General features: G+C 37.2%; 1 protein-coding gene across 1 annotated transcript in view; it reads right to left on the minus strand.

The window, feature by feature from the left end:
* DOK6 (docking protein 6) overlaps positions 1-27,685 on the minus strand; it is a 262,715-nt gene that overhangs the window by 59,937 nt on the left and 175,093 nt on the right. Inside the window, exon 6 of the mRNA XM_021386341.1 lies at positions 16,853-16,991. Within this exon, the coding sequence (XP_021242016.1) occupies positions 16,853-16,991 (139 nt within the window). The remainder of the gene's footprint in view (positions 1-16,852; positions 16,992-27,685) is intronic.

A 27,685-nucleotide genomic window follows, 5' to 3' on the forward strand; every position in this document is an offset into this window, starting at 1 on the left:
GGGGAGAAGAGCAGATCAATATACAGTTCAATCAAATTTTTAGCCTGCAATAAAGACAGTTTGTTTTTTACAGATATGCTTTGGAAAGAGGTTAGAAAAAGACTGGCTCATTTCACTTTCTCATTAGTCTTTAAAAACAGCAAGATAACCAGGTCATACGAGAACTAACAAGAACTGCAATCTAGAAATATGAATATTATTTCTTGGATTTTTTTCTTTATAACTATAAAGAAGGTTATAACTGCTAAAGAAGAAAATGATTGGAGTCAAGAAATAGATTTCACTTCAAGTGTCTAAGTTGACAGTAGAATAGCATGGACTCATTTCACTGGCATTCACAGAGAAATATTATTGGAGTTTAAAAATTACACAGTCTAGAAGGTAGCATCTACTGAGAATAAGCTAGGGCACAAGCAAGAGGGAAGAAGTAAAACACTTTTTTTTTTTTTTAAATGAGTTTTAAGTAACAGCCATGAAACAGGTGTCATGTTTGCATTTTTGCAAAGCAGACACTGCTGTACCATGTTCGTCTTGTGCATTATGACACATAGATCTGTTCTACATAAACCAGTTACTATCCTGAACTGTGAACCAGATTATTCTTTCTTAAGTATAGTACTTTGCCAATGCTTCTGTAGAAATTATTTTGCTGTTGCAAACAATTTATTCAACTTGCCTTTTAAAATTATTTTTGAATTCATTCTCTTCACTCATCCAATTTAATCTGGTCCTACAAGATCTGGAGTTCAATAGTTATATAGTATCTTCATCCAGGACTTCTTATGAAAATACTTAGTATGATGCAGGATATATTTCTATGATGGTCCAATCAGAATATTATGCTCCTTGGTGATCTCTTATTACTCTATGATTACAATTTTCCTATAATTTTTTTTTCACAGTCTCTCAGCTTGCTTACAAAATAGTCATGCATTTTTTGGAATGAGTTCATTACTTAAAGGTATCCATTAATAATAAAAATACTCATAGATATTAGCATACTATTTCTTTTCTACATACTCCTTTATGTTTCTTTTTATATTTGTATTCACCTTGCTGTTCCTGACACAATATTGGCAAAGACCTGCAAATGCATGATCTCATAAGTCTTCTGGAAAGACTTACAGAAAAGCTAGCTGTGAAAGTCATTTCAGTGACTTCAACCTTTATAACATATATCTAGCAGTTAGGTTTTCAGTAACAATTCTAACATTGTAAGGACCTTTTAGAGAGTTTCTTAACTCTTTCTTTCCTTATGGAGGAAAAAATCTCAAAATAATAACACTGCTTTGCAGTGCCAAGCTGGATGACTATTAGTCTTTGGCTGTGGAATAATATCATATATGAGTAATAAAGCAATGGGGAAAGAAAAGCATTCTGAAGGGAGATTCAGTGGGTCTGATATTTTTTTTTCGAATCTCTTTGGCCATGCTATAAAGAAAGAATTGGGAAATTTTGCTCCTTTCCTGGCAGAAGAGGTTTTTTTTCTTTTCTTTTTTTCCCTTCCTTTCCACTAAAAGGAGCTCATAATAGATCACTTTGTTGTCTGACAGAATGGATTAATGTTGGACAAAAGTATCTGTATTTTATAGTGCACTGGGATTATACGTGCTGAATGTCAGTAAGGTGTGTGTCCTCTCATTTCTGTTATGAAATTCTGTCTTTGTTTCTTTCTTTCATTTACTGTTCATGGAAACTGCTAATTACTGTGAGAGAAGAAAGCCAAGTTCTCAAACATTTGGAAGATTTGAGCTACTGTATTATACCTAAGCCATATTTAAACTATTTCATAAATTTTTTATTTCATAAAACCATTTACTAATAACAAAGGAGATGATGTTGCCATGATCAGAGTTGTTATTCAGAATTCAGAAAATTCAGAATTGTAGGGGTTGGAAGGGACCTCTAGAGATCATCAAGTCCAACAACCCCCCCAAAGCAGGCTCCCTAGACCAGGTTGCACAGGTAGGCATCCAGGAGGGTCTTGAATAACTCCACAGAAGGAGACCCCACAACCTCTCTGGGCAGCCTGTTCCAGTGCTCCATCACCCTTACTGTGAAGAAAGTACTGTGAAGAAGTTGAATATACTGTAGTGAAAACAAATATAACTAAATGTTAGGAGTCTCTATCAAATAGGATCAGTTACTAGCAGGTTTAGCTAATATATCTACGTATATATAATAGAGTATCCATAAATTCTATTGCACAGAAATTATTTATTTGCAGATATTGATTGTCCTTTCTGTTACCCCAATATGGGAGCTTTTATCAAAATAGAGATTGGTGCTGAATGACACAAAAGAAAAGATTTTTGCAGATAGAATTTTCGGATAAGACTGTGTGTAACTATAAAATAATTTCTCTAAGCAGCTGCAACTAGGACAGAATCTCCAGGCATTAAAAGTAAAAATATCCTAGGGTATTTGCAAGTGGTTGGTAGTGATATACTTAAAAGTATGACTATTTGCAGATGGAAAAAGGGGAGGATCAGAGCAAAAAAAAAAAAAAAAGAACACATTTAAAAACAAAATCCGAAATAACACGACCCCTCTATGTATTTTCTTCAAGTCAAAAATGGAAATGAATCACAGTCCTAGAACAATTCATCATATTGACTCATGAATGCTTAATGGAAGTCAGGTGGCATATAATGTGTTGATATAGATCTGCTTGAACTATGTTTTATTAGCTTAACCTTCAAAGATATGTTCCAGGGGTCATTCATCTCAAGCAGTTCATCACAGAAATGTTCATTTACAGCTTTGTCTCATTTCATAAACAAGTAAATTATGTGCATCATTATGAGTGTTAGTCGGTGATACAAAAAAACATGCCAGTGATGGGAGGGCTAGGAAGAATTGTGGTCTTCATTCAATGAAGGAGTTAGTAGTAGGACAGTCAAGTAAAGCAGATGCATTCCAGCTTGCCAGAGGACTAAAGGAAAGTCAATGCCTCTCATATCTTCTAGAAGGGCAAGAAAGAGGACCTGTAGACTGTTCAACTCAACCCCTGGGAGGCTAAACTTGGAAACCATTTTCAGGCACTTGAAGGACAAGAATATGATTATGAGTAGTCAGTATGAATTCGCCATAAGAAAGACAAGCTTCACCAACCTGATAATCTTACCTGATTAAATGACTGGCTTGGTAGACAAGAGGAGAGCAGTAGATTCAGTAAGGCTTTTGACGCTGTCTCCAATAAAATCTTGTAGACAAGCTGATGAAGTATGGGGTGAATACACAGACAATGAGTTGGATTGAAAACTCACTGAACTCACTCTCTAGGGCCTGGAGAGTGGTGATCAGCAGCATGAAATCTAGTTGGAGGCCAGTAAATAGCCATGTACTGCAGTAGTCAATACTGGGTCCAGTTTTGTCCAGCAGCAATCTGGATGAAAGGGCAGAGTGCATCCTCACCAGGTTTGCTGATGACACAAAATGCAGCGTGACTGATATACCAGAGCTGTGCTGCCATCCAGAGGAACCTTGTCAGGCTGCAGAAATGAGCTGACAGGAACATCATGAACTTCAACAAGAAGTGCAAAGTCTTGAAATTGAGGAGGAACACACTATGCACTAGTACATACTGGGGGATGCCCAGCTGGAAAGCAGCTTTGCATACAATTTCCTGTGGGTCCTGGTGGACACAAAATTAAATGTGCCCTTGGCTGCAAAGGTCTCCTAGGAGAAATGTTGCCAGAAAGTTAAGGGAAGTGATCCTTCCCCTCAGCACTGGTGAAGCCACAAATAGTCAGTATTCAGTTCTGGGCTTCTCAGTGCAAGAGGCAAATGGAGCTACTTGAGAATCTAGCAAAGGGCCAATAGCATGGCTAAGGGACTCAAGCATCTCTTCTGTGAGGAAGAACTGAGATACTTGGGACTGTTTAGCCTGGGGAATAGGAGGCTCAGGATGGATCTTATTGATTTATACATATATTGGAAGGTAGGGTGCAAAAAGGACAGAGCCAGGCTCTTGTCAGATTTGTCCAGTGTCAGGGCATAAGGCAAATGGGCACAAACCAAAACACAGGAGGTTCCATTTGAACAGGAAGAACTGCACTGCTGTGCAGTGACCAAGCACTGGCATGGGCTGCCCAGAGAGGTTGTGGTGTTTCCTTCCTTGGAGATATCAAAAGCCATTTGGGTATAGTGTTGGGCAACCGACCTCTCTAGGTGAGTTTGCGTCAGTAGGTGGGTTGGACAAGATGCCTTCCAGTAGCCTCATTCTCTGTCATTCTGCAATTCTGTGATTGATATCTCCAAAATGAAAGAGTAGGTTTTTACAGAAAAGGGAGAGTATTTGATATATCTTCTGAAACATATAGAGATTAACAAGTCGGGGTGGAAAAAATGAAGTTAAATGCAGGAGTTGGAGATGTCTAATAAGCACACTGCCTGTAGGAATAAGTGTTTTCTTGGGATATCAACCTGAGATTTATGGTATTCCAGAAGGTTTGCTTTCATGAGATGTATCAAAATAAAGTTAGTAATAGTGAGGTTTGCTATCAGTGCCAACTTACATAGTCTTGTCCTCCTTCCTCTTTCTGTTTTTAGCTGTCCTTGCTCTGCTGGGTATCCCTCTGTCTGACAAAGCTGCTCATGGCTGACCTCAACCTGAAATGCTTCAGAGAAGATTTCAAAGCATGGGAGTTTTTTCATTATATTACTTGCCAAAAGGCATGACATACCTTAAAGATGAATTTGAGATATTTGAAGTCCTCATTGTTTTACTTGAGAGTACTGGAAGGACAGCCTTTCTGGCTTCATGGAAGTTGATTTGGCCAGTTTTAGAACTGGTATGGCAAAAGTTATGGCATCAAAAATATTTCTTTGTGGAGAACTATTTAAAAAAATCTCTCTAGTATGCTGCAAGAAATGTGAACTAAGAATGAAACTCAGAATGTCCTAATTTGGGTAAACATTAAGACAGTAAATTGGGGGCTGAACATTTAGAATTCTAAGGATTATATATATATTTTGGCAACAAAACATGGAGTTATTTGAGTTTCAAACTTTCTAATAAAGCAAATGCCTCAAAAGTTTGACATTTTTTAAATGGTAAAAAACCGTTTCTTTTAGCTACTTCATTCATTTCAGTATATAGAAACTGCTGGTACCAATGAATTTTAATAAAATGACAGACAATTTTCCAAACAACAATCATCGATATTTTGCCATGAATATTCCTTATTAAGCTGATGAGAGCATGACTCCAGTATTAAGTAACACATGGAGATCGTATCATGATAGACAGAATTCTTGATATTACTAAATCTTAAAATTGTAATAATCAATCATTCAAAAGTAATTCACATCCTTCTAAATAAATATATATATAATGCATCCTTGAAAGTGAGACAAGACTATCCAAATCACAGTCCAAATTTTTGCATATGAAACAAGTTAGTGAAATTTTTGCTTCCTTACTGATGCTAGCTTAATAATGTAACAGAAATAGCTGCAAATTAGGAAACCAATTTGGAAACAGAGTGGTGTGTGTAAATTGCTGCATCTCTCAACATACTTGCATCAGTTTAATAATCCTACAATTGGCATATTTTCCATTGAATTTCATTTTCAGACAATAACTCTCCTGTTGTTTTTTTTCACTTTCCCTTGGTATAAGTTGCTTGGTATGGTAGAGGTTGCACTTGCCTGTTCCCATGTGCTGGAAACTATGCTAAAGCACGTGGAAGGCAGAGAGGTGATATGGGAGAACCAGCATGGCTTCATCAAGGGCAAATACTGCTTGTCCAACCTAGTGGCCTTCTATGATAGTGTCACTGCAAGAACGGACAAGGGAAGAGCTGCTGATGTCATCTATCTGGATTTCAGTAAGGCCTTTGACACAGTACTCCACAACAACCTTCTCCCCAAATTGGAAAGATATGGATTTGATGGGTGGACTGTTCAACAAATGAAGAACTGGCTGCAGGATCGAGTCCAGAGGGTGGTGGTCAGTGGCTCAATGTCTGGATGGAGATTGGTGACAAGTGGTGTCCCCCAGGGGTTGGTGCTTGGACCGATACTCTTTAATATCTTTATCACTGACAGTGACAGTGGGGTTGAGTGCACCCTCAGCAAGTTTTCTGATGACATCAAGCTGTGGCATGCAGTCAACACACCAGAGGGATGGGATGCCACCCAGAGGGACCTAGACAGACTTGAACAGTGAGCCCAGGTGAACCCCATGAGGTTCAAGAGATTCAAATGTAAGATCCTGCACCCGGGTTGAGGCAACCCCCATTACCAATACAAGCTGGGGAATGAAAGGATTGAGTGCAGCCCTGCTGAAAAAGTCCTGAGGATACTGGTGGATGGGAAGCTGGACATGAGCCAGCAATGTGACCTTGCAGCCCAGAAAGCCAACTGTATCCTGGGCTGCATCAAAAGAAGCATGGCCAGCAGGTCAAGGGAGGTGATCCTGCCCCTCTACTCTGCACTGGTGGGGTCTCACCTGAAGTACTGCATCCAGATGTGGAGTCCTCATTACAGGAGAGACATAGACCTGCCGGACCACATCCAAAGAAGGGCCACAAAAATGATCCATGCAATGGAACACTTCTCCTACAAGAACAGGCTGAGAGAGCTGGGGCTCTTCAGCCTGAAGAAGAGAAGGCTCTGAGGTGAGCTGGTAGCTGTCTTTTAGTATCTGAAGGTGAGCTGCAGGAAAGAAAGACTCCTTAGCAGGGTCTGTTGTAATAGAACAAGGGGAAATGGTTTCAAGCTCATAGAGGATAGATTTAGGTCAGATAAAAGGAAAAAAATCTTTTATAATGAGGGTAGTGAGGCACTGGAACAGGTTGCCCAGAGATGTGGTTGATGCCCTGTCCCTGGAGACTTTCAAGGCGAGGTTGGATAAGGCAACCCGATCTAGCTGTGGATGTCCCTCTTCACTGCAGGGGATTTGGACTAGATGGCCTTTAGAGGTCTTTTCCAACTCTAAGGAGTCCATGATTCCATGAATTCAAGCTTTTTGAAATTCATCATTTCCATTTAACAGAAAAATTAATTACCTCTATATTGGTAAGTTTCAGCTTCATGAAATAAACAAAATAGAGTTATACCTGTTGTCATGGAAATCTGCAACTCCAGCTTTTTTTTTTTTTTCACGTAATACAAAAGGTATGTAAAGGTCATCACTGACCAATACATGTGAAACATTAAAAAAACCACAAAGATTTTGCCAAATCTCTTAGCCAGCAGTAACTGGAACTTTTAACACTCTGCTCTACAAAGAAATTATTGAAAATAAAAAAATCGACCACAAGTTCTTTGTTTTTATAAACAAGAATCTATACTGATTTGGCAATGGATTTAGAATCATAAACACTTTAAAATTACACATTCAACAACCAGGCAGATGGATCCATATGAATCTTGCCTGGCAGCTACCTTTATAGAAATAGATTCCGACAGACAAAAAATCTAATGAGACTAGCAGATTTTTACCCTGAGACAGTCACAAGTAACAAAGTGTTGTATCTTTTCACCATAGCATGAAAAATCCTCATTAAGCTCTTGTTGCTGAATGCTGCAGAACTGAAATATTTTTGAACAACTTCCATCATTGACAAATTTGAGGGTTATATCAAACTAGAGGGAGAAGTCAAAAACTTGGATGGGACAGCTTCCATTCAGGTGCCCAGAATCTACATTCCTGGAGGTATTCTTGACTGGATAAGGTCTTGGGCAGCTTGATCTAGTTTTGATGATATTTCAGCCCTGAAAAAAAACATTAGATCAGCTGACTAACAGCCGTCCTTTCCAATATCAATTTTTCTGGTTTGAAAACCTGGGAGCTAAAGAGATGCGCTATGCTAGTGTGTTAACCTGACATTATTTCACTTTCTGTAGTAGCTGCACATCTTTATTCAATACAGCTACTGTAATAAGTGAAATAATGCCAAGTCAACAGTAAAGAGTCTGATCTGTCTGTACTACTGGCTTTTATATCTCTCCTGAACCAGATTACTGGGCAGTGCAGAGCAGCTGATAAATATAAACTGTTAGCATGGCTGGAATCATACAGAGGATATCAATCATGTAACAGCTATGACCCAAGGCTGGGCCGAAAAGAGAACATAAACAATTCCTGTCTGGACAGGCTTTGATTAATACACATCAAAAGACTGCTGGTACTTGGAAAAGGACCCATATTTCAAGTATGTTGTTTTAGATACTAAGTATCAGTTGTCTTCAATCTAAACATAACCAGAGACATTATTGTAAGTAATTGTCAAGTTCAAAAATCTGTCATCTTCAGAAAAAAGGAACAGAAACAGGGAAAAAAAGAGCAAATTGAAGATAAAGTGTGAACTTCATATATTTTTTGTCATACCAACAGGTATTTGATGGTCCAAAGCACATAAAGCACAGGAGGGATTTACAGAGTAACTTTAGGACTATCATGAGAATTCCCGATCACCTCTCAGATTATTACATTTTATAAATCTTCCATTATCTGAAAAGAGCTGGGTCCATCTGTAAATCATTGATATAGAGGTTTCTTATTAATCAGAGACAAAGCCTTAACTATTCCCTTGTGTGATATAAAGAACTCCTGAACAGAGTTGCTTAAACAGAGGAAAGCCTTGCTTGACAGAAGACACCAAATGATAACATAGTTCCTAACACTGATGATGAAAACTGTGTGAAAAATGTGTTTTCCAGAAGTTAATTCTTCTGTGTTCTGTGAATAAGTAATTGACCATGATCCAGGATTTATGTTGTTGTTGTGCTACTCCCAGTGTACAGCTGATTACTCTGTGACCCTGGGCAATTCATACTCAGTTGAATTTGGCCTTAATCTTTCTGTACCTCATTTTACTTATTAGTATAATTATTATAATAATACCTGTCTCCAGAGAGCACTGGGTGGCTCCATCAGCTGTTATTGTGGCTAATAATAATAGGATCTCTATAGGCTACATTAGTTTATTTTACAAGAAACGGTTTTCTTAGAATAACAGATATGAGATTATTAATAAATTAAGCCCACTGGAGAGCTGTCCTGAGGATTACTTTTCTGGTAATACTTAGGTCAGCATAACCTGTTCCTATGCTAAGAAAGTTTAATGATGCAAACCTACCAGCACATTTATACAAGCAAGCTGTTTAAAATGTGCACAGGGCCGAAGAAAACTTCCCTTCCATGCTAAATGTTTTTCCAGGTTTATTAAGGGGAGGGTTGGGAATAGCCACAAAGGGTTCAGTCAGGCATGCAACATCTATTGTATAATTACAGCATCATTTCTAATTTATTGTTCATATCATCCATGGCTATTAGCAAATAAGACTGCTAATCAAATCATCTGTTTTGTTCATGGAAAGTTCTTTGGCTTTTCAATTTCTTGCACTTTCTAGAAACAAATATGATTTTCAATTAGACAGTGTCAACTATTTTCACAATTCTGTAAACATGCAATATTTTGCAAAATATAAATCCACCCAAACTTCAAATATGCTTATGCCACCAACCTTCAAACCCACTTGTATTAAAATGTAACTTTGCCCCACTGCATTTAAACAAACTACACAGACTCTAGTTACTTAAATCAAAATGTTTAGGATACAGCAGATTTACATTCAAACATACAAACAAGGTGTTTTTTCTTCTCTGCAGAACAGAGAGAACAGTGTTCAAGGATTCATGCAGACAGGTTTAGGACAGATTCATAGGATGGAGTAGGGAATCATCAGACAAGAAATTCTGTTGTCTCAGTTATGAGATACTTTTGTGAAACTTTTACTACAAATAGGTTTTGGTTCAGCTCCTGTGTTGTATCAGGAAGAAGGCAGATTTCAATCAGAGTCTTAGGTAGCACAGTAAGATAGAAAGACAGATGAGCACTGTGGCACTGGGCACCGTATTTCAGAAATTTGTAAGAAGAATGAGAAAAATTTCTAGGTTAGGATATATATCCATGTGAGGTACCTGGGTTTTAGACCCTATAACATCTTTTTACATTCAAGCTCATTCAGATCAATAGCTAAAGATAAGAGTTCAAAATTCTGGCAGGCAAAGGAAGGAACTGAATTCATCCCATCATGTTCTGAGTGACTACTGTTACTTTAAAAACTTTCAAAACTCCAGTGTAAGCTCTAGTGAATAACTTTAAAAAGGCGAAACCACATTTAAATTACATCACCAACTACTAAAATATCAGATACACTCTTATACAAGGACTTGGAAGCTCTGCTCTCACACCTACCCACAGCACTTATCTAAACACTTCACAAACCTTCATGTAATCTGCAGTGTTTCTGATGACAAACAGCTCTATTCTCCCACCTGCTGTGTCACTTTGTACCAGCAGCTCCAACACTTTGTTACCATAGTAAAGACCTTCCTGATCCTCAGGTTTCATTCAAACATGCATCAAACATCCAACATCAACTATCGCATGCAGCTTCCTCCACCTCATTCTTCACCATACAGGGAATAGCAGACTCCTGTAGCTGATAGAGGACGGGCCAAGGAGAGGAGTAAAAGGCATGGACTTGTTAAAAAACAAACAGATGTCAGACAGCAGTGGCTGTGGAACTTCAAATTTTGCAGCAGGGCAAAGTGTTTTTTTTCTAGGAAGTTAATGGCACCTACTGCATAGTTCTTGAATGCTGCCACAGTATTTGAATGTCTATTATTGGATGTGAATAATAGTCTTAACTAAAGTCTCTACTTCCAAGAAAATATTTTCTTTCAAATAAGATTAAAAAAAACCCAAACAACTTCAGACTGTATATTTATGAATCCTTACTTTCTGAAGCGGTGAATGTCAGAAATAGACATGCTTCACAGTTCTAGGATTTACTTCATCCAGATACACATAGTTTTCTGAGTCCAAGGACTAACAAGTAGCCTGACAGAATTCTTAATTCTCACAGAGAAGTAAGAGTGAGGAAAAAATGTCATTATGTGCTTTGTGAACCAAGAATCCTTTTTTTTTTATTAGATACTTATGGGAACGGTGTTACAAAACTTAATACAAAAAGTACACAGATTCTGTATTAAGGGGGAAAAAAAGGGCAACATTTCTGTTTTTATTGATATTGTGGCAATATTTCCTGGTGCCTATGGTTTGCCAGTGGATTGGCAGGTATTGCAGTAGAACACTCCCAGTTTTCTATTATTGGTTTCTACCGCAAAGACGAGCAAGCTTTATTTCCCTAGAAGTCTTTTCTGTCAAAAACACTAAATGGTTATTTCAACTTTAACTTTTAACTTTCAAAGACCTCTGGAACCAGTAATTGAAGCTGAAATGAATGTGTGAATCAAGTGAACAATTAAAAAACTAAAAGCACCCATATTTTTGTATTCATGCTAGTTACAAATTTTCTAAACATTGTACAGAAACATCATACAGTATTTTCAGGTTGGAAATACCGATCAGTATTGAGTTAAGTATTTCCACAAATAAGTGGCTTGAAGTTATACTTTAGTTTCCATAAAGCATACGAGTTAATGAATGATTATACCTATTCAGAACCTCAATACTTGAGCTCTTACATAATTTGGAAACAGAAGAAGGCATCCAAAGCAACCAGGGACCTTCAATGAGTGAACTCGGAAATTTTCTCCTCCATCTTCTCCAGGTACTAACATGACCCAAAGACACTTATGCAGAATAAAAAAAAAAAAAAAGCTTTATCATATTAAGTGAACTGCAGTGCTGAAATGGATCCCATAAGACATGTATTTTAACTAAATATTTCATACAATCATTGGTTCTGAAGCATCCAATAGTATGTTCACTAATTTCCAATTTTTCACAATTGGAAAATAATAAGTGATAGGTATGACATGACATAAAGACATACATAACAACCATGGGAAAAAAAAGACTTTAAGATGCATTATCAAAGGTAGGATGCCTCATACATAAACTATTATTTGATAACAAAAATTTAGAATCTTTTTTTTGATGTGATTGTTGACAATGTTTGACTCTGTAAAGTTTTGATGAATATGTGATTAGGTTGCTATCAGCTTCAAATACGTACAGAAATACATAATAAAGAATTGTTACATAACAAAGCTAAATTAAAAGCTTACTATGAAGGCAATACTTTTATTTTCTCCTGTCTCAGCTTTTTTTTTTCTAATCATCTGACAATTTACCACTGACATTCTTCATCCTATCTACATTCTCATTCATTTTTCTAAGGAAGAGAAAGATTAAATAACTGGAGCCTTATTTCTTAGCCACCTTCTTCTCCAATTTCTCTTTAAGTACAACTATATTGCCTGATATTTGTTTTCACTGCCACATTTATTATTCCCTTACTAATAACTTTCAAAAAAAAAAAAAAAAAGAAAGAAAATAAGTTCACCAGTATTATTTTATTTAAATGATAGAACTCTATCACTATGACTCACTCATTTATATTAAGTTGAATATTAGATACAAGACTTATAAATAACAAGAATGGAAAAGGAATATACAGATGTGTTTTATTAATTTGTTTATATTCTGGTAAATGTTATAAGTATCACTATCCAAAATAAAATTTATTTGCAGCTGTGATGTATAGAGGAAGACAAGCATCACAGAGTGTTTTCTACAATTATGAATTATGAAAATTTTAACCATAATCATTTCTTTAAGAATTTATACTTCAATCTTTGATATTTGATTAAAATCAAATAGTCAGCATCAACTTTAGCATTATCTTGTTTAGAATTTTTGTTTTACCTTTTGTTTTACCTTTTGTTTTAATATATTTTTTAGAGATTACACAAATAGGTTTCCATTGGCAGCCCTGGAAAAATGTAATTTACAGGGATACAAAGATACAGCTCTAATTCCTTAGAATGTATCCGTCATATGTATAGTCATAATATGAGAAATGAATATGAGAAATCTACAGTTCTTAACCTTCAATTTTATACACTTCTCAGAAGTGTTTTCAGCAAAGGCTGAGTAGCAGAAGAATAAAGATGCCACTGAGAAGGAAAATCAGGCCTTAAGTTCCAACACTGCCAACTGTAAGCAAATTGTCATCGTGCTGTAGAGGTTAGAGAGACAAGTGATGCTAACAACAGTGTTCATATGCTGGTGCATGAAAGGTATCTTAAAAGGGATTCTTTGAAAAGATCACTAAAACCAGTATCACTGACTGCAAGAGGGAGGATGCTCAGCATTTGCAAAGGGTGAATTATTCATTTTCTCCTCCTCTCCTTGAAGGCACAACTGAGAAGATCTAATGGCTCGGTGGTGTCTCTGTAAACCAATTCAGCTCAGTAACTCCAAAGAACCCTCTTGCTTTTAGCTAGATTTTCTTTTTGATCAAATTAGCTAACTGAACTGACTCACTCAGTCAGATGAGCACCTGAGTTAGTAGAAGGGAAGAGGAGCTAGCAGCCCAGCCTGGTGACAGGATGGGAGTCTGGCTGAAACTGATATGTGCATCTTCCATGCTCAATATCCACCTACAACTGGAGAGAGATACCTGGTACTCCTGAGACTTTTTTGAAAAAAATTCCAGAACTACAAAACCAAATGCTATATATAATAATAATATTTATATTATAAATGCTATATTAAAAAATACACGTATTAAAAAAATGGTGGTAGTGGTGAGACAATAGGTATGTGAGGATACGGACTATTTTGAGGATAAAACCAAAGTTGTTGATACTCTCATGTAGAGAGCACAACACCACAAAAACTTTTAAGTAGAAAGCCAATCACTATTGTTTTAAATTAAATTTCTGTGTTGATAACGTAGGAAAACTACCAACACACTTCAGTATCACTCTCTCCCCCCCAAAAAAAACCCATACAACTTTAAGACAAAATTATCAGCTGTATTATACTCATCTCTTAAAAAATAGAAGACTAAAAAAGGATAGAATATGCAAATAAAACTTTCTCTGAAGATATTTTCAATTTAAGTACTAGCATTGACCCAAATTGTCCCAAACAAAGTGAACATAAACCATTATCACCATGATGATTTAGCATTTCAAAATCAATCAAGAAGAGCACCTAAACTAAGATTAGGTCATAGTTCAGTTTGGCTTGATTTAGTACTTGGGTAAAATATCGTGTCTTTTGATTACAGTAAAACCAGAAGTCAACTTGAAAATATATCTATGCCAGTGACAACTGATCTCATGTTTCAGGTCCTTCTCCCAGTGTTACAATTTGAAAAGGACATGAGTAGAAGAGAAAAATATGCATATGACCAACTACTTAAACTGTTTCTTTTTTATGTGCATGTTTTATGCCTTTTTTTTCTTTAATCAGTTCTGTTGATACACTTTGTATATTCATTTTGTGAACTAACCATGATTACACATTTCATCAATGTTCTGGTAAAGAAAGCACTTTGGTTTCCTTTATAAACCACATTCAATTTTTATAATACTGGATTATAACATACTACAATTCGTAAAAAAAATAAATGACACTTTAGAGTATTATTTACTTGAAATGATTTTATATTCAGGACAGAACACATAGACGTTCAAGAGTCCTTTGTGATATATAACTTCTAAGTACTGGAAAGAAGAAGCAAAGATGGAATTGCTGTTATCTTTCTTTCCTTTTTTCTGATTTGTACAATAACTGATATATCATTAAGTTACCCTTACTTTTTAAAGTTTCTTTCATTTTTACATTTACAAAAAAAAAAAGACAATAAAGATATAATTCTATAATATTACACGAGCTGTTCATAACTGAAAGGGCCAAGAAAAAGTAAAACAAAACCATAAAAAAAACACAGTAGTATGGAGCTATAAAGACAAAGGATCAAAAAACAAGATTTAGAAGGACATAAAATATGTTTGTGGCCCCTAGATCCCTGATCAGAAAACATACCCTCGCTTGCACTTAGATTACAAATGTTAAGGGAAATAAATACTTATATCGCATAGAGTGAAACTGGTGTATATACTTGATAAAAGGAAAATAACATATACTAAGTTTATTTAATAACTTCAGATTTTGTTTCAGATATGAATACAACTCAAATACTGCAGATGACACAGAAAACCAGTTGAAGGTTCAGCACTCCATCAGACAGGAGCAACAGAGCTTCCAAAACCAAAACAACATTAACTTACTAGTTGATATATAAAAATGAACAGATTTTTGAGCCGTTTTTTGTACAGCCTACAGCTTCTACGCAGCCTACAGCAGGCCACAAAGCTCTATCGATCTCCCTGTGCAGATCACAGTGAAGCTTCATCAGGAATGAAGTAGATTACATGCTGTGTGGATGATGGTGAGTCATTTCTATATCTCAGTCTGTTCTCAGAGTTTGATATTCTGTACCATATGGCCACAATCTTCACAAATGAGGTTTCAGAAAAGTCATCTAATGGCAGAATGGAAACAGCTTTGCTAAGCAGCAGTGTTGTTAATCAATAGGCAAAAGATCTGAGTGTGGTGATTCCATGGAAATTAAATCCTGTATAATCCTGGATTCAGATCTAAGCACTTATTAGGGCAGCAGGAAAATAAGTAGATATATTTATAATGGGCATCCTCCTGGTTTTGGACTATTATCCAATGACTAGAAAGTGCCCAGCAGAATGCAATTTATTTTCCCAGCATTTCTAGTATTTCAGATATTTTTCTATTTACTCTGCCATCTACCCTGGGCTGTGCTTTCAGCAATTGTTCCTGTATCCCTAACTTTATATCCTGATTGTGAATTCTCCCCTTCCTATTTTTTTTCTCCAGAATTTGTGTATCTCAAGTTTTCTTCACATGGTCCTAGTTTGTCTAGTTTTAATGAAAAAAATCATCTTTTTTCAAAAACTACAAAAAAAAAGCACTTCTTATAGCTTTCCATCTTACTTAAAGACAAGCAGAGTCTGAGGGGAGCATTCAATACAGCAAATTTTATTGTAGAAATACAAGTTTTTTTCAAGTTACTTGTACAGTAAATAGAGAAAGATAGACTGCTCTGGGGAGTAATCAGGATTGGGAGTTCGACAGTGTGGTCTTGTATGGCCCTTTGCTGTTCAAACATGCATGGACACATGCATGGTGAGCAAGGGAAGGAAGGAAGAGAGAATCAATGGAAAGAGTGCAATTATCCTCACACCTCTTTCTAGGAGGTGTAAGATATATGGAGAATTGCGGACATCTCAGAGGAAAGGCGAAAAATATCCCTACCTATGGCAGGAAAGTTGGAACTAGATGATCTTTAAGGTCCTTTCTAACTCAATGATTCTAACTCATGATTCTATGAAAAACATGCAGACAAGGTTCACTGGACTCCCCATATGTTTCCTCTTTGTTTGATATAAAGGTAACTTCAAACCACAGTTCGAAGTTAGCTTTCCGGAATGATCATTGAAGATCATCTTTACTTTTTTCTTTTTGTCTTAAAAATCTCCAAACTTTTCAGAAGCTTCTTTGAGTACATAAAGTTAACTTGTAAAAACTACAAATTCTGACTGTAAAATAAAAAAAAAAATAGCTCTTTATGATCACACTTTGCATTGGTACTTACTATGGCGTAATGGTAACTAATGCCTTTCCTGGATTAAGAAATACAGACTGTGCCTGCTGTCATCTAGATGTGTTTACATGGGTCTTTTTTTTCAGCTGGCTTCATCTAAACTCTGAGTAAAAGAACCACAACTTCCAAGTAGGTAATCATGGACCTATCATTTAGTGGTCTCTACTCTTCCAAAAAGACACCAACAAAAGATCATCACATAGAATATGCTGAAAATCCATGACCATAAAAATATGTAAAAAGATGGTTTTCTCTTTGCCATGCAGCTATTATTTTTATTATGGATGAATACATGGACTGCCATTACTAAAGACTTCTTTTGTTAATTACCAGTTTTATAAGTTTAAATATTTTGGTGAAAGGATCTTACCCTTGCCTTCTGCTCCATCTCCATCATTAATCTTTCATGTTGCTCTGCTATTGCCAGTGTTGCAGAATGGACTTTCTGATATATCATTTCTCCTTCTCGTGTCTGAAAGGTGAACAGCCCTTCTCCCGTGTCACACATCCTGCAGTAAGAACAGAAGGAAAAAATGAGTACTGTGTAATTTTTATCTAACTATTATAAAAAGTGCACACCTTGCAATAGAAAATGCCAACTTTTATAGTTAATCTCTAGGATTCTGAATATCTGCAGTTATTTTTACCACTGAAGAGAGACATATTCCAAGAGACATATGCAGAACTCTATGAACATAACCTCTAAATTCAGTTTTAATCATCCTCTGAACAGTAAAAAGGAAGTTTTATCACAGAATAAAATTTGAGGTAATACAGTCAGCTGTTTATGGCATTGTTTCAAATGTCTGCAGGGTAAGTAGGACCTGAATTTTATTCATTTAACCAGTTGATGAAAGAAGTACAAAGCATATCATGACATTGAAAAGCTGACTTAGACTTTTTTAATATAACACTGTTCTTTTGGTTGATCTCTACAAAGAAGCTGCATGGAAAACCAGCATTACAAGGGTTAAAATACAGCTGCCTCAGTATGTTTGTTCGAGGCAGCATTTAAAGCTATCTTGATAACAACGAGACATTCAGTCTATTTGACAATAGGAACAGTAATTCTGTTGCATAAGAAGATTAAATAACAACAACAACAACAAAAATCAACTGCCTTCTTTTGAGAGAGCAACTGCTGTTATCCTTATCTGTGATATCCTTGTGGCATTGTTAAGAGGAACAGAAGTGTTATGTATGGTAAACGCAGTAACAGGGGGCTGGGAAACAGAAAAAATGAGTAGACATCAATTATTACTGAGTTACTTCACAGACCTATACTGTGTTGAACAGTGGTGCAATTTGACATATTTATATTAGCAGTTCCATTACATTATCTGTGGCTGATTTCTGTGCTTTTTATAGAATTCTTGCAATTTTAGAAATGGAACAAAAGAAAGCCTTCCTGTAAAGATTTCAGAATTACCTCTGACAGAAAACTGTTCATTCGAGTCTCTGATGCATAGTGTCCTTCAACAATAGAAATATTTCCATTTGTCCTAAAATACTAGGTTTCTTTAATTTCTTTTTGTTTGCTTAATTATTTTTTATGATATCTAATTTTTCTAATATCCCAACACCTTCAGTAAGTCCCCAGAAAGCTCAAGGCATACAGAATTAGCAAGCATTTTAGAAAAATACGTAGTGATCAGCTTAATATTAAAACATCTTAAAAATCAATATCTTTAAAGTTTTCACCCCAGAATCTAGATGATTATTGAGAGATTAGATTTTCAAGATATTGTTCAATCAAACTAACATATAGAACTATATTATTTGAATTAAATAATCATTAAATACTTCTACTGCTATTTTACACGTACAAAAAAAATTACAAAGCAGCTTTTTCAAAATGGAATCATTTTTGTCAGGAGTTCTCTTTTTAAAAGATTAGAACAAAGCTTTCTATGTAATTTTATTTCAAAAACACATCTCTTAAATTCTTAAAATTACTTCTAAGTAATTTAGAGTATTGTGCTTTATATGAGACTATTTAGACCCGAGCAGTTCCTTTTGATTTCAGAACTGACCAGTGAAAATAAAACCTTATTAACATCTACAAGATCTTTGCCTGTACACTGGAGGGGGCATGCTTTCGTGACCCTACTATAAAGAATGCGTGGCTGTAAGTTAGTGTGCTGGGCATAATAGAAAGTATTGGAGGCAGAAACAGATAAAATAAAAGTGCTTCTGGAAAATACCTGGTGAACATACATAGTAAGATCAATTGAGATGCTAAAAAGAAAGTCATAGCCTTAGGAGAAGGTGAATCATGATATGACAATTGTGCATAGCTCTGAAATAGAAAGAGTCTCCTCCTGAGATGTAAGGAAAATACAATTCAGTTTGCAGAGAGAAATTATTTGATCAGCATTAGCGTGATATGCCAATTAATAGACAATAGGAAAAAAAAACAAACTAAGTGAAATCCAGTGTAGATTGGGATCCCTGTTATAAACATTTAAGATACTTTATATCTTTAGACACAATTCTCTAAAATGCTTATGGTAGAAATAAAATGTCTCAAGAGTTTTGAGACATTATGGCAACAGTCTTTTAGATCCCTCGGGGCATCATATAGCTGGTACTCTGCTTTTGTGTAAAGAGATCTTAATAAAATTCAAACAGCATGAAATGGAAAGTCTGGAAAAAAAATGACAGGGTTTCAGAAACTGAAGCAGAATATGGCCTCCTTTTTGGTTTCAGAGGATGAAAAATCCTACAGGGATAAAAACAAGGAAGCAAGGCAACAAAGCGTGATTAAGATTCAGGAGTTAAGCTGTTTATTTTGACCGAGCAAAACATAATATTCGCCAGTGTCTATTTGACCACAACCTGTATGGCCACGGTGCTGCTGAGGCAGAGGCAGCTGCCCAGGCCAGCACTGCGGAGCCTGGCATTCCAGCGGAAGTTTACCACAGCAGATGTGTCACGTCAATGGCAGAAAACCCGTCAGCAGCCTCCCAGTGTCTCGATTCTGGATTTTCAGGCTAACAGCGTACAGCATTGTCAACGGTTTACGGGCTGTTCTGCCCGGTTCCATGACAAATGGGGCGGGGGACCTGTGGACCCACACCCCGGGAAAGGGAAAGGGAAAAAGGGTAGGGAGATGAGCCTGAGAACAAAACAGTGGCAACGATCTGAGGAGGAACAAACTAATTTACTAAATAAGATACCAGAATACAAAATAACACAATATAATACAATATAATTACAATTTAAGCTAATAAATCCAATAAAATGAGAGAGAGCATCCAAAAACCGAAGAAGCCTTACTCTAGTGCTGATGGTGAGGAGGCTGGGGAGTGAGATGCTGCTGGGATGAGAGATGGGATGAGAAGAAGACAGGACAGGTCTCGTGATATTCGAGTTTTTATCTTTCCCTCTGACTGGAAGACGGTAACAGGGGAGCAAAGTCCCCTGGGGAATGTAGTAGTTCTTCTCTTCTGAGAACCAGGTATATACACTACATGATGTTATGATGTGGAATACCAATAACCAAAAATCATAACACCATGACAAGCACACATGCAGAGGCTCCAGACTGGAGGTGGAGGAAACTATGCTAAAGTATTGATAAGGCCTAACTTGCTTTTATATTTAACAGGACTGAAAGGCACCAGAAGTGAAGCACCGTCAGTACCTGGCAAGCTTGAGCTCTACAAAAGGAAAAACAGAATAAAACTCCCTATTATTCCATCTGAACTTTTTATTTGTAATCAGCCTCCCAAAGCAGTTAGTCTCTATCCTATAGTGAAGTTTTCCCTTTCAGCTCCTCAATAATTTATTGTGATTAGACCCTAGTTAGGACACTGGGAGAGGTGTGTTTCAGGTTTAGTTTTAGTCCTTCAGGGAATGTTTGAAACACAAGAAAACACAAACTGATTTAGAAGAACTTCTGGAATTAGAAGAAGAATGATGAAGATGAGAACAGGGAAAGGGGATTCTGATGAAAAGACAGGGCAGCTTCACATTTATAGTCAAGCAGACAAGAGACAAACAGTTGAGCTGAAACATACTTTAGCATTTGCTCTATCTGCAGTCAAAGTCAGTAGAGCAAAGACATTATTTTCTCTACAGACTCTTCTAGATGTGAGATAACTGTCCGTTTCAAACTACAGTTGCAGGTTTTACTTTGCTAATGTGTTGCAAGTGAACATGAAGAAACTATGGGTAAATTAATTTATCTTTGTTCTAACTACACATGGCTGTTCTTGATGCAATCTTTTTTTGGTTAATGAGATTAATATTTTAAATTCAATCATATTATTGTTGCTTGCAAACTGTCCTCAAAAACTTCAAAAATCTCTGTTTTCTACAAATCTTATGAAATGGAAAGTGACTCTTCCTGAAACAGACACTAAAACTTGTAATTAGTTCTTCTTACTTTTCTGCAAAATTGTTTTCTTCATTTTTTTAATCCCTAACAAACAAAAACTTATTTTAATTTAGTAACATATTTATAACTTTGATATTTCCTAAGATTGCTTATGAGAAATGACAGAATGGAGGTCTGGGCCTCTTATTTTCCTACTACTGCCACAGGCTTGCCCTGCAGCCCTACCAGCACCATATGACCTTCACTGTCAAAAAAAATCACCAATTTTGTATACCTTAATTTTTTATGAAGCTTATCAGCCTGTAGATGCTTGAAAAATGCCGATGTTAGCTTCTCTATTTCTGTGTATTCCATCTTTAAAACAGGGATATCATTAACCCATGCTTTAGAATATTTAAGGATTCAACACATTGAAATGTATGAAGTGCTTTGAACGAAAAAGAAAAAACGTACTTTTTCCTGTATTATTACAGAATGATATAAATGGACAGATAATGAAACAAGCAGATAAACAATTTCTGAAGATTAGCACAGCATTTTTAGTTCTTAAAATACTGCTTCAGCTTTTCACAACTATCATTGTTAGTAGATCTGGATCAAGATGCAGGAATAGGAATACAGTAAGTCCTAAGGTTGGGGCTTCGGACAAACTGGATTCAGAGATCCACAATGAAAGTTATCTTTTTACTGAGAAAAAGGACTTTCATTCAAGCAAAAGAAATTTTCCCACTATTTTTGCCAGGTTTTCTCAACATTTCTCAAATCCACACAATGGTTTCCCACTGCCTCTGCTCACTGCAGCAGTTCTGTCTTTTAGAGCAAAATTAATGCAGTAAAATCGACGTAGTAAACCCACAGAATGCTCTTAAAAAGGGAAAATTTGTGGAACTGACCACCATTTACATACATATGGTAGTATTCCCCAAACAGAGATTCATACTCTCATGTAATGGTTGAAATATTTATGTTTAATAAACAGTACAATATTTAGCAAGTGCATGTATATTTGCATGAGAGGATGACAGCTTGAGAGCTTTGTTTCACTATTTCAGTTAGGGGTAAAATGCATTTTCACAATAAAGAAGGCTGCTGAGATGCTCAGGAACAAAGTTTTCTGGGTCTTTTCTTTAAAACAGAGGATAAATGACAGTAACTACAAAGGTTTTAGTTCTAATATATCTAAATCCATTTTCTAATGGTTTTGAGTGATTTCTTTTTACCCTCAAACAGCATAGCATTAAAGAAATAATGGCTGATATTCATTACTCAGCAGTATGTAAAACTACAGAAAAATAACTAAAAAAAGGTAAATATCCTCAAAAAATACTGAACAAATGTAATAAGTGACTTTCATTATTATTATAACTAATTAATAGTTACAGCTCTTAATAGCTAATACATAATAAATAACTAGTATCCTTGTTTGGCATGTATACTTTTTAATGCAAAAATACTTTAATTTTTGAATTAGAATAGATTGTGATTAGGTATTGCCCAGGAATCAGAGCACCAAAAGCCAGCGATATCAAACCGGACGTAAAGGCGTGGAAGATGATTTCCTTCAAAGAGCAAAGCTGTTCAGTCAGACTCTTCAAGGTGCAGATAAGAAGTTAGCTGGCGCTTACTTCTTGTATGCAAAGAATATGGTCAGTTGCCATGCATGGAACCAGATGCACTACTGTCACAGGAACAGGAATAAATTAAAAATGGCCTTTCTTTAAAGCCTTGAAGCTATGGATATTGTTCTGGAAAGAACCAAACTGGATGCAGTATTTAGCTCTGAACTAAGGCACTTATTTCTTGTGTTGCTACAGCTTTGATTTTCTGAAGAGTGGTAGAAACTAGCAATTTTGCCTTCAATTTAACTAGATTATCAGGGAAGATACACAAACACTGTCTCCCTTGTGGGTATCTCACTTTTATTCTTCCCTTGTTTGTTGTTATCTCAACTTGAGCTAAGCCATTTTGACAGAAATTCTGTTTGTTCTTTGTGTGCAAGGATGTTACACACAGCACACACCAAACACAGACTTGCTAACCAGTAGGGCTCAGGGGAAATGAATACAAAGCTCCCTCGAGGCTCTAAAAGCTTTGCTAATTCCAACTTTCAACATGTTAGCTTACTTTCTCCCAGAGTTGCTCCTTCCTGGGAAAATAATAATTAAAACAAACAAACAAACAAACAAACAAAAAAAAAAACACAAGAAAAGGAAATAAGCTCTTTCTGACAGGGGCATATTTAGACAAAAAGCTCTATTATATATATATGTAGATATAGATGTAATCATAGAATCATAGAATCATAGAAGGGCTTGGGTTGAAAAGGACCTCAAAGATCATCGAGTCTCAACCCCCCTGCCAAGTGCAGGGTCGCCAACCACTAGACCAGGCTGCCCAGAGCCACGTCCAGTCTGGCCTTGAATGCCTTCAGGGACGGGGCATCCACAACCTCCCTGGGCAACCTGTTCCAGTGCACCACCACCCTCTGAGTGAAAAACTTCCTCCTAATATCTAACCTAAATCTCCCCTGTCTCAGCTTAAAACCATTCCCCCTTATCCTATCGCTATCCACCCTCACAAACAATCGATCCCCCTCCTGTTTATACGCTCCCTTCAAGCATTGGAAGGCCACAATGAGGTCTCCCCGGAGCCTTCTCTTCTCCAAACTAAACAAGCCCAGTTCCCTCAACCTTTCCTCATAGGAGAGGTGCTCCAGCTCTCTGATCATCTTGGTCGCCCTCCAAGGGCGGGAAGGGAAGGGTTGAAAGGATAGAAAACCAGAGGAAGAAGCAAGAAAATGTTGCTAAGAATTCAATTTACAATAATGTAGGCAAAAAAAGTAACACATTTAGTGAGTAAATCAGTAAGAAAAATGATAACTAGATAAATAGGATATGTGTGGGATCCAGGAAAAGTCCTTAAGTGATGCGGAGAGAAGGCAATTAATAGGAAATGCACATAAAGTGTAATCTATTCAGAGACAGACATGGTTAGAAAGTCCTAAAGGTGGGATAAGGTCAGCGAAAGCAGGGAAACATCTTGTGAAATACCTGCAAAAGTTAAATGAATACCACCAACACAAAGCACAGCAGAGATTAAAAGGGCAAAATACAGAATAAGCAGACACAGAATCTCAAAATCTGCTGAGCCTGCCTGTTGCTCACATCATGTGAATAATGAGTTAGATTGCCTTGCATTGCCATCAGCATTTCAGAGTTTCATCAGAGTGTTGAACAGGGATATCCTGGTAATTTTATGATCTGAGAAGCAAATAATGAAAATTATTTTATATATGAGGGCATATGCCTCAGATATCTAGGCATCCTTCTCCATGATAGTTATTTACTGGAAAGAATATAAAACAAGAAAAAAGTCATTATGCATGATTTCTAATAATTGCTGGCTATAGACCTTTATTCCTCTATAGCATTTATTGTCATATTGTTGCACTTCAGCCAAGTTGGGTAACTTTCCGCTGTTCCTGCACATGCTTATGAGGTAGGGCAATTTTAAATCTTAAATTAGCCCTCTTTCATGTGGAATCTCCTTGAATTTGGCATTAGTTAATACAGGGAATGTGGAATATTACCACACCATGTAGCTCAGTAACTTGATCACGCAGCTTAGCCCTGAAGATTTGTTCAAGGTCAGATCTTGTATTTCTTGAGTCATCCTCAGCAATTTCAACTAAAAGAACTAAAAGCACCTGAACAGCTTTCCAAATAAGTCCTCTTATGGAAAGATTTTGCAATTCTGAGAAGATAGCATGAAAGGGAATGATGATTTTCTCCCAGACAGCTGGCATTCCATCACTCAGAGGAATCCAGCAGTCCTCTAATATTTCTTACAGGACCATACTTTCTGAGTGATAGCTTTTTAAGAGATTATATGCAGTTAAGGTAACAAAAAATGTACATGCTAAAATAATTTCTTTTCCCGCCTAAATCAAATGATCACTTAAGGGGCATGGTACAATGCATACATTTTTTTTTTTTCTCATGAAAACATAATTTGATTTGTTTTGTCAGATGGGAGAGGTTTCAGTACAGTACTAGAGGTAATTATGCCTCTAGGGATACTTTTTCTTCTCATTGCCTGGTCTGTCTCTACAATTGGTGTCCCTGTGCTGCCCTCCATGATAAACTTAACTTTAAACACTTAAACTAGTGGGGCATATGTCACATTGTTAAAACTTCAAGGAACCTATCCCAATCCTGCATGTCAGATCCTGTCCACTTACTGCTTAATGAAGGTACAAATAGCAGGCTGTGTTTTTCTCTGAACTATACAAACAATTGTCCACTATCACTGCAATTCACTAACTCATTTCCAACAGGTTATTCCTATCCATAATAAGACACAGTGGCAGGAATTTGCATTTTCTTTCCAAGGTTTGGTTTTGACAAAAAACATGATTCTGTTTTGGACTTGTTTCAAACCATCTTTATTTGGGTAGCTACCAAACCTTCCCATCCATTCTCATTAAAATATTTTCATATAATTTAATTACCTTGGTATATCAGAATAAATGTGAATTAACGCTGAAGAGTTAAAAATAGCAACTCATTTCCAATGCTAGTTACAGTATAAAAAGCAGAAAAGCAGACTTTTTATTGAAGACATGCATAAGAGGCAGAATGTGGAGACTGACATAAAATTACGAAATATACCCACACATAATCATAGAATTAGCTAGGTTGGAAAAGACCTACAAGATCATCCAGTCCAACCATCCACCTACCACCAATAACCCCACTAAACCATGTCTCTCAACGCCACATCTAAACGTTTCTTGAACATCTCCAGGGACGGTGACTCAACCACCTCCCTGGGCAGCCCATTCCAGCGTCTGACCACTCTTTCAGAAAAGTAGTGTTTCCTAATGTCCTGCCTAAATCTCCCCTGGCAAAACTTGAAGCCATTCCCCGTCGTCCTGTCACTAGTTACAAGAGAGAAGAGGCTGACCCCCAGCTCACTACAACCTCCTTTCAGGTAGTTATAGAGAGTGATAAGGTCCCCCCTGAGCCTCTTCTTCTCCAGACTGAACAATCCCAGCTTCCTCGGCTGCCCCTCATAAGGCCTGTGCTCCAGACCCCTCACCAGCTTCGTCGCCCTCCTCTGAACACGCTCCAGGGCCTCAATGTCTTTCTTGCAGTGAGGGGCCCAAAACTGGACACAGTACTCGAGGTGGGGCCTCACTAGGGCTGAGTACAGAGGGACAATGACTTCCCTCCTCCTACTGGCAACACTACTTCTGATACAAGCCAGGATGCCACTGGCCTTCTTGGCCACCTGGGCACACTGCTGGCTCATGCTCAGCCGAGCATCGACTAATACCCCCAGGTCTGTTTCCTCCACACAACCATCCAGTCACTCTGCCCCAAGCCTGTAGCATTGCCTGGGGTTGTTGTGGCCAAAGTGCAGGACCTGGCACTTGGTCTTGTTGAACCTCATCCCGTTGGCTTCAGCCCAGAGATCCAGCCTGTCCAGATCTCTCTGTAGGGCCTCTCTACCCCCAGACAGATCAACACTTCCTGCCAGCTTGGTGTTGTCTGCAAACTTACTGAGGGTGCTCTCAATGCCCTCATCCAGGTCATCAATAAAGACATTGAAGAGGACAGGCCCCAGCACCGACCCCTGGGGAACACCACTCGTGACCGGTCGCCAGCTGGATTTAACTCCATTCACCACCACTCTCTGGGCCCGGCCCTTTAGCCAGCTCCTTATCCAGCAAAGAGTGTACTTGTCCAAGCCACGGGCTGCCAGTTTCTTCAGGAGAATACTGTGGGAGACAGTGTCAAAGGCTTTGCTGAAGTCTAGGTAGACCACATCAACCAGACCATTCTCTCATCCACCAGACGGGTCACTCGATCATAGAAGGAGATCAAGTTGGTCAAGCAGGACCTGCCCTTCACAAACCCATGCTGGCTGGGCCTGATCCCCTGGCTGTCCTGCAACTGCCACATGATCTCCCTCAGGACAATCTCCTCCATAGCCTTCCCTGGCACCGAGGCCTGGCTGACAGGCCTGTAGTTCCCTGGATCCTCCTTACGACCCTTCTTGTATATGGAAGTCACAGTGATAGACATAACATGCAGAAGCTCTATTTTCTATTTCCTCAACCACAGAAACTAAACTTTAGCCAGTAAGAGATATTCTGGAGTCTAATTTGCTGAATCCCAAATACGTACTTTAACGTAAATACAAATTTTCTTCCTTTCTGCTTCTAGGCTTGCTTCATAAAACAAGTTGTAGACAACTTGAAGAGAAAGACTGAACTAAGTTGTTTATGCTTTATCACCAGTAACCTTGTGTCAGTGCTTGATTCACTTTGCACTATTTAATAAATTAGTGTAGGTAATTAATAAATATGTATATGCAAAATAACCCATGGAGTTTATTAGCCCCTTAATATTTTCTTTTTTTATTTTGAAATAGTATCACCAAAAAATGACATTTATCAAATGAAAAGGGAGGATAACAAAACCAAATGTTTACATGTTCTTAAATACACAAGGCATTTGCATTTTTGACTGTTTAAGTAAGAGAGCAAACATGAAAATGTTGTTAGATAATTAGTTTTGTCAGTTTGTAAAGCTCAGGTCTTGTTGATAATTATGAAACATTACTTAACAGTGTCTTGGAAGAGTATTTTTCCTTAGCAGCTCCAAGAGAGACAAACCAAGAACTCATATATTACTATTATCATTTTAGCACAGAAGCAGCAGTTATGTTTGGCTGTACAGCAAACAGACCAATGAAAACACTGGTCTGAAAAATATAAAGAGATTATGAAGACTACAAACTGCAAAATGTTTTGGATTAAATCGTCTCACTCAGCATGGTTCAGCTATTATTTTT

This window comes from Numida meleagris, chromosome 2, assembly GCF_002078875.1.
Source record: "Numida meleagris isolate 19003 breed g44 Domestic line chromosome 2, NumMel1.0, whole genome shotgun sequence".
Taxonomy (NCBI): domain Eukaryota; kingdom Metazoa; phylum Chordata; class Aves; order Galliformes; family Numididae; genus Numida; species Numida meleagris.